This window comes from Vollenhovia emeryi, unplaced genomic scaffold, assembly GCF_000949405.1.
Source record: "Vollenhovia emeryi isolate VEMERY1.0 unplaced genomic scaffold, V.emery_V1.0 DF939269.1, whole genome shotgun sequence".
Taxonomy (NCBI): domain Eukaryota; kingdom Metazoa; phylum Arthropoda; class Insecta; order Hymenoptera; family Formicidae; genus Vollenhovia; species Vollenhovia emeryi.
This window is the reverse complement of record NW_011967097.1, coordinates 260,560-268,813: the sequence shown is the minus strand read 5'-3', so window position 1 is coordinate 268,813 and position 8,254 is coordinate 260,560. Positions and strand designations below refer to the sequence as shown.

The window sequence follows — 8,254 nt, the reverse complement described above, 5'->3', positions numbered from 1 at the left end:
TGGTACACTGTTGGCGCGAATAAAAACATGGCGGAAAATTGAGAACGCCCAGATCAAAGGCGCCGACAGAGAGTGCAACTACTGGTTATACTGTGGTTATACTGTGGTTGAACTTCATCTTTTACGACTACAACGACGTAGGACGTAAAAATTAACCAATCATTCACTTCAATTATGACGTATCTCACTCTATGTACGCTCACTGGACGATCGCGCGTGTCGCGCTCAGTGGAAACGCACCCGTATCGCCAAAGAGTAGGAACGCCGTATGCATGTATGTATACACCAGTATACACGTCCTTCGTACGAGCTGGTACGCGCAGCACCCGCGGCCATTTGTAGAAGAAAAAATCTAACCTACAACCAGAAGATGTGCGTGTATCATTGGGGGTGTTGCTCTGGCCCGCGTGCGACAACAACGAATCGTGCGATCGTCATTCCCGACGACGCGTAAGTGTTCGGTTATCGCCCGGGGTGGGACACGCCTGCCGCCGCTCGGCCTGTCACGCGTGCTGGATCTCGCGCGCGCGCGCGCGCGCGCGGAATCGGGGGGAAAACGTATGTGCATACGTAAATACACAGTGCACGCGCGACTAGAAGGAGGCGCACGCGATTATTTTTCACGCGTGATACGATAACGGCAACGGGCCCGCCGGAGGCGCGACACCCGTCCGTCTCGTACTCGACGGCGTTTTCCCCGTGACGTTTCACGGCGAGACGCGGGCGTTCGGCCTCGTTTCACCTTGAGCTCCATTCCCATGATATCATCGCGAAAGCACGCTCGCATATTCGCGTTATGCAATATCCGAGATCCGTCATCGCGCTCTGCCCCGAATTGAGATCTTTGTTTACTCCATCAGGTGAAGCGACGTTTTCTCTCTCTCTCTTTCTCTGCCTCCCCCTCTCTCTCTCTTTCTCACAAGTACACATTTTACACGCGCGAGCCTCGTGACTCGGAGAGACGAAGCATATGCGCTCGAGAGTCTTGTGGCAGAGGTTCATCGACAAGTAGTTCCACGTGCGTCCAGCCCCGATTGTTATTAATGCGCAGGACAACCGACTGAGGATTGTACGCAAGTAATTATGGCAAATGACGCTTCCTCAATTAGATTGTGACACGATTCGTCCCTCTATGCCTGTTTTTCACGTTGAAGGTACATCCAATAATGTCATCGATTAACAGTATCGATTCCCACGGGACATTACAGTGGGACATGATGGAATTGGCCTGTCATTTGCGGCAGGAGAGGCTGTTTGTCAATTCGGAACAGCAGAACTTGCAGACTCTTAACGAACGGGTAGGTGCCATTCGCCGCTAGACCCTTGCATAACGCAGTCGACTGTAATGTTGTATATAAAAAGAAAAGGAATAGGATTTTATACGTGTTAATTTAACAGAAATGTTTGTAAAATAAGATCCTGTCGTGCTTAGGTCTTGTACGTTTCGTCGCAGTTAGCGCAGCAAGCATGGATAACTGCTCAGCAGAGAGTCAATCTGAATCGCTTGATAGTGGCGAGGCCGGATTGCACTCCGGCGTCGTGTTGCCTAAGAGCAAACGCATTGGAAAACTCGCACTTCATCGACGCGTACAAGTATCTGCGCTACCAGGCGTGTTTGTCCTACGGAGAGTTTCTGGGCGCGCTGCGCAAGTCGCCCAAGCTGTTAGCTTCGTGCCTGGTGGAGGGGGACAAGGTCGTTCCAGAGTCGATGCAGACAATTGTGCAGTGCTTGGCCGCCGGATTATACGGCAGCTGCATACTGCCGGAAGACAAGAGCCTGGTCCTCCAGCTGCTCAGGCATCTTATGTTGCTGCAGATAATTCCGTCTGACAACCCGCGAAGATTGCTCAGGCACGGCACTTGCGCGTTCTCCAGGTTCTACGCGATCTTCCACGAAAGCCTGTTCTCCGCGAAGCTTTTCTTGACGGCAGCCCTGCACAACCCTATAGTGCAGTTACTTATGGAAGACGAAATGTTCCTGGATATCGATCCGGATAAAGCGCCTATTAGATTTCCACCCGCGGAGAGATTGAAGAAGTTTGGGAAAGAGGGCACGACCGAGTATCAAGCAAAGTTACAGCGTTACAGACTGTGGACAGTTAATTCTCTGTTTCGTATCACGCAGAGATTCATCGTCAACATCCGCGAAACGATCCACTGCTTTCCAACGAGTGTTTGCTGGCTTGTAAGACAAATGGCGGGGCTTCTCAGTAAGAACGGAAATGTAGACCCAAAGGAGGTGCACGCCATGTGCACTGATCTTGTATTCACGTACTTCATTTGTCCCGCTATAGTTAATCCCGAGCCTTACGGCATCACCGATGCACCGATTAGTTACGTCGCGAGGTTTAATCTGATGCAAGTTGGGCAAATTTTACAAATGCTCTCGCTACAAAAGTATCAGAGTATCGATAACAAAGTTATTGATCTATACAAAAAGTTCGAGAAGGATTCGGTGTCTTCCATAATAGACTCGATGCTGGACGGCGCGACAGAGGAGCTGGAGGAGGAACCAACGATAATCGACAATAATAAATTTCAAGGCCTGTCACGATCCGCGGCGCTGTTTACGGAAAGTGAACTCAATTCCTTAGTTACGTTTTTGAACACGATCGCTGGTGATAACAATGGAGAAACAATATTGCATAATTCGTTTGATAGGAAACAATTGGCAGAAATGCTGTCGCAATTGCCTTCGGGTTTACTGCATAATAATAAGCTAAGTAATGAATATTTGGAAACGCCCAGCAAACGAGGTGTTGCTGCAGGAAAAGGTACATTTACATAAATAATGTAATAACGATTGTGCAGGCGCGTCTTAATTGTCAATAGTCTAACATTAAAATACTTCATAATAGGAAAAGGACGTGGTATAAGGATGGCTACATTCTCACCAAATGTAACGAACGAAAGTGGTGAGGAAATTAACGGCACTGCTGTCTCTGAAGAGGAGACTTTGGATAAAAATTCTCAAGACGTGCTAGTCATACCTTTCGGCCCGACAATTGGGGAATCTGTTGGGCTGCTCAGTGAACAAAAGGTGAATTCATATATGTAATAAATTCATTATATACTGTGGATTCATTTTTTATATGTTTAGTAAGAAATTACGTTTTGCACATGTAGTTTGTACAAAATTATATATTGCTTGGTTCGAGAAGACATATTTATTTTGCAAATTGTAATTTTACACAATTTTCTAAAAAGTTGTAATATAAATGTGTCTCGGTGGTCAAATTGGCGAGACGCCCGCCTAGAGTGTAGGGAAGTCCAGGTTCAAACCCTGGCTGAGGTGATACTTTTTTGCAATAAATTTTCTCTAATTAAAATTGCCAGTTGTGTCAGTTATCAATTTTCCTACACTGGTAATATAAATAATTTGTTTCCCTTCATGCCTGTGCACCAAAATCCTAAGCAAGTATTAGATTTTAAAATTAACGATTGAAACTATCAAGTGAAACTTTTTGGTTTCGTTATTTGTAGGTTTTATGCATGGAGCTTCAAAGTGGTATGGGGAACGGACCTGTTACTTTGAATCTGCCTGATGACGCCTCTACTGAACACCCGCGACAAGATAATAGCAGCGTCGAGCGCATTGAAACGCAAGAGAAGAGGACTAGATTTTCGCTATCACATGACGAAGGTATATCAATTACCGATACCGAGTACAATACTGACTGCTTTTATAACGTTCGTGTTTTTTTTAAACAGCTAACTAAAATTGACATTTGCACATTTCATTAAATTTGTTTTATATGTTCTATAATTTTTTCATTTGATTTTTAATTTATTATGTCTCGCGTCATTAGAAATTACTAGATGTGAACATTAAAGAATTTATTGCTTGGCTTTCGTAACACATCTACATTAAAAATAATTAGTATTGTTCGAAGGATCAATTGGCAATACGTCCGATAATTTGGAAGCCGTATCAGAGGCCGCTTCCAATCACAGTGTCGCTTCTTCTCTAGAATTAGAGACGGAAGATCAAAACGATAATCTCTCAGACATGGTGTCTGCTAATGTGTCTGGTAGAGGAACTCCAAATATATCTGGTACTTAATCCTATTCAACTGTTTCCTTTTTTTACATATTTAATATAGATTGCAACTACAGATTATGTGACTTAATTTATGTAATCGCCAGGTCGAGATACGCCATCGTCCCAGATTACTGAAGGAGACGATGGACGCGCTGCAGGTGAAGTGAGGCAATTAGATTTGCCGCCGCCTAATATCCCAACTAAACAAAGTCGATCCGAAATTGATGACAAATTTTGTAAATTTGAGATTAAGAAGCTTATCGAAGGTAAATGCAAATTGATAAATACGTTTATGTAAATAATTCACTTAAGCGTTCAACATTCAATAGCAAAATTGATTTTCACCAATCAGTTATTATTTTACTTACATTATAATTACGTACACATTGTATTTTTTTTTCTTTAGGAGATGAGACTGTTTCTATGGTATCCGATACTTGGTCTACTGACGTGTTGGCCTCAGATAGCGAGATAGTTGAACAACAGGATCGAATACTGCTCGCCGTTCCTCCTGAACAGGTTGCACCTGTGCTGCCGGCCGAACCCACGCCAACCATGTTAGACATTAGTGAAACCGCCTCTGAAGCCTGGAGCACGGACGTATTAGCTAGCGACTCGGAAAGATTGACTGAAGTAGATACCGACGACACTGCTAGTGTTGCCAGGTATATTATTACATACTACACGTTACATTCGTAAAATATTATTCCACTTGAAGTAAGGTGTACCTTTCTAATTATTGCAATATTCACACAGGTCCGACGATACAGCCAGATCCGAGATCGAGATAGAGAGCCGTGCTGATTCCGAGGGAAATGAGGAAACCCTTCAATCTGCAACTCCATGTGAGTATACTGTAATTATATAGCACAGTATTAACAACGTCGTCAAGTGACTTTTAATCGCGACTGATATAATTAACGATTCCAGGCCCGGACGGTTCGAGCGTCACCTTTTCGTCAATTTCGGGGATCCAAGAGGATTCCGGCGTAGCGACTTTGATAGTACACCCGTCGCCCACAACGTCTCCGTTACCGTCGTCGTCAAACGTAACAGGTCGCGGTGGAACCAAGTCCGATTACCGACGTAGTACAATGGAATACGTAGACAAAAACGCTAACAATATAAGCAATATGGATTACGGTAAATCGTTACGGGACGACAGGCTGGTCCACTTGATAGATAAACTTCAAATCGACAATGGTAAGCAAGTTGAACGTCAAGCACCTGCGCACAATCACATCGCTGCGGCTGCAGTCGCACCGGCGTTGCTATTAGCTAATCATATTTCTGCGCCTGTTTTACCAGAGAAGTCCCAAAACGGTGACGTGAAAACTGAGGTTTGTATCTCTTTGCGTAACTTCTCCGTCAGGCGGTCGCTTTCTCGCCGAAGATGTTACGGACCTAACGTGACTTTTGCCAATCAGGAACTGGACAGCTGTATGACGTCAGGCGCGGATACCGTAGGCCGATTGAGCACGGCCAGCTTAACGTCCAGCAGCAGTTCCGGGTCAGAGCCGCGTGTGAAGAGCAACATTTCAACGTCGGATTTACCAACGCCAACGGTTAATGGCACTTGCGATTCGGTAGATGGTACGAGCACCACTTTCTCCAAACCGAGCGTATCAACGGGAGCTATTCCAAAGAGCATAAGCTTCGACATGACCGCCGAGCGTGGCGACAAGGAATTGCTGGACGACGATCAAAAGAACAAGCGCGGTTTCTTTGGTAAATTGAAATTGTCATTGAGAAATCGCAGAGGTAAAGCGATTCGCGGGACGGACGACAGGTGTTTCGACCGCGAAGCTGGCAGCGACGGCGTCGATATGTGCAGGCATAGATTGCGCAGGATCATGTCGGAGGATGTAACGTCATCTGGTAACGTCGCGGGCGGTAAGATACCAAGATAAATAACTAATGTTGAAGATTATCATTATTTTGTTACTACAGAACGGTTTCTGTATAATCGAGTCGAAGAGAGATCGAAAAGTAATGTTAAAAAAAAAGATGAGAAGTTTTCCCGCAACCTTGGGAGTTTAATAAATTGCTCCCCTGATTAATTTCAGATACTACCGATGATATATTAGCGAAATACAGGAGAAAACCAAGCGCAGCTAGCGACACAGCCTCGGTCGAAAGCAATCAGTCTCGTACAAAAGAGGTGGAGGACGAAAGACTTTCAATCGATCCGAATAACGTGGAACTGTCTTATGCTTTTGCGGATGCTAAAAGAAAATTACGCATGGTACTTAGCACTGCTGACCTTCAACACATTCCATGGAATACTTCAGAGGTACTTGTTACATATCTGTTGTTTTTTTCCAATTATGCCGTCCGAAACGATTTTTAATTGGTTACTTAATATTCAAATATTCGCGTACAAAATCTCATTACAGAGACATAGTTGGTCGCAGAAGGAAAACGAGTTGGTTGCGTTTTTGCAACTGCAATTGGCAGAAGCTATAAACCTGCAGGATAGGGCATTGATAGCTCATCTTCATGAAACTTTACGTTGCGTGCGTCTATTTAACGACGATGGATGTAGAAAACTCTTCAAATCCCTTCGAGAGGACTATCAAAAGCGATCTCCTTACATCGCATATTTAATCAGATGTCGTCAGGGATTGCTGTCGACATTAGCTCACTTAGATAGGTACTGCTTATATACAAATATCATCATTGTGTTTATAGGACCGTGCAAGTGTCTTAATAATTACATTTTCTAGATTATGCGTGCGAGTCAAGTGCGATCGGGATGCTATCAATAATCACCTTGTATCCGTTTGCGTGAGGGTATTTTTGGAGAAAAGGGAGGCTTTCCTCCTGCGTTTCTGCGACGAGTTCAAAAAGCTTACGCTGGCCGACGAGAAACAGGATCTCGTGGACAACTTTCTTGGCAAGGTCCACGCCGAGATGGACAACGATCCGATCTGGCAATGTACGTGGGCGCAATTATTTATCGCGCGATCGATCTTGGCGGAACAATCGGGAATATCTCGGCTTCTCATTTTCAGCGGCGAGCGCCAACCAGTTGGATTTGGCGAGAGTCGTGGTGGAAAGAACCGTAATGGCACGGGTGTACCACAATGCGCTCTATCCAAATGGAGACGGAGATGTATATAGGGACCAGCTTCTTCACGATCACATCAAAAAGTTGGCGAAGGTCGTAACTCCAAATCACAAGGACCTACGCATTCCAAAGGTTTATCATTACGAATGCCCCTGGCCATGGGCGCAGGCTGAATTGGCTGTGATATCGGCGTATAAGACTCCTAGGGATAAGTTGCAGTGTGTATTTCGTTGCGCGACTACCATCATGAATCTTCTCTCCATGGCATCGGAAAGAGGCATACCTGCTGCCGACGATCTGATTCCCGTGCTGGTCTACGTCATAATCAAGGTATGCGCGGTCGGGAGGAAAGCGTAACTTTAACAAGAAGAGCGATTGTTAACTCGTGCTTAATTCCAGACTAATCCACCGTCGTTGCTTTCGACCGTTCAATATGTAGACAGCTTTTACGGGAATCGGCTGGAGGGTGAGGAACAATATTGGTGGACGCAGTTCTGCTCCGCGATCGAGTTTATTAAGACGATGGATTAACAATATCTCAGGAGTATCATGATAAATAAGATTAGATTCGATGCTGGTGATAATGTAGAAATGTATCATAATCATAATTTGACGATTTCGTAAAGAAGAAGACCAATATCTTGTGTAAAGCTAGCTATGTAGAACAGTTGCTTCCAGTATCTTGATTGAAATTTTCTTAAATAGCCTCTTAGTCTTAACTGTTAGTTCTTTCGCACGTTATTACGTAACATTAGCAAAGACTGAATCAGATTGTACGTAAAGTATGGCTTTATCTTTATTTGTAACTCTATTGTACAATTTCACAGGACATCGAAAAAAAAAAGAGGAAACGTTTAGATATTCTATAATTTATGTGTAAACAATACAGAACTTATATAGAATTGATAACCATTTAGCAGGATAAACTGTGTTGGAGTACTCTTTCTACATTGCGCACCTTCCCCAAGAACCGAGGCTCGATTCGTGAAAAGTATCACCACTTACCTAGCGCTTTTATATAGTTTTACTCAGGATATGTATTAGGAATATCGCGACAGGAGAAAAAGACAGACGGGAAGTTAATCCGAATCGATCAATGTAGAGGGAAAGAGCATAATAAAAGAAACTAGTGAGTTTGAGCA

The 8,254-nt window shown here is 44.2% G+C and overlaps 1 protein-coding gene across 5 annotated transcripts; it reads left to right on the top strand.

The window, feature by feature from the left end:
• Nucleotides 1-257: 257 nt before the first annotated feature.
• Nucleotides 258-8,254, top strand: LOC105559462 (receptor-mediated endocytosis protein 6 homolog). 5 transcript variants are annotated; one of them, XM_012007751.1, is made up of 17 exons: nucleotides 258-450; nucleotides 861-1,077; nucleotides 1,155-1,298; nucleotides 1,433-2,774; nucleotides 2,859-3,040; nucleotides 3,484-3,643; nucleotides 3,882-4,055; nucleotides 4,147-4,308; nucleotides 4,449-4,707; nucleotides 4,799-4,887; nucleotides 4,973-5,382; nucleotides 5,470-5,935; nucleotides 6,109-6,335; nucleotides 6,439-6,695; nucleotides 6,769-6,980; nucleotides 7,057-7,442; nucleotides 7,512-8,254. In XM_012007751.1, the coding sequence occupies exons 3-17, from the start codon at nucleotides 1,167-1,169 to the stop codon at nucleotides 7,641-7,643; spliced, it is 4,590 nt and encodes a 1,529-aa protein (XP_011863141.1). In that variant the 5' UTR covers nucleotides 258-450; nucleotides 861-1,077; nucleotides 1,155-1,166; the 3' UTR covers nucleotides 7,644-8,254. The 5 variants fall into 5 exon arrangements, with proteins under 5 accessions (XP_011863141.1, XP_011863145.1, XP_011863143.1 ...); XM_012007755.1 differs by having other exon boundaries at nucleotides 258-1,077; nucleotides 4,973-5,245; nucleotides 5,351-5,382; XM_012007753.1 differs by having other exon boundaries at nucleotides 258-1,069.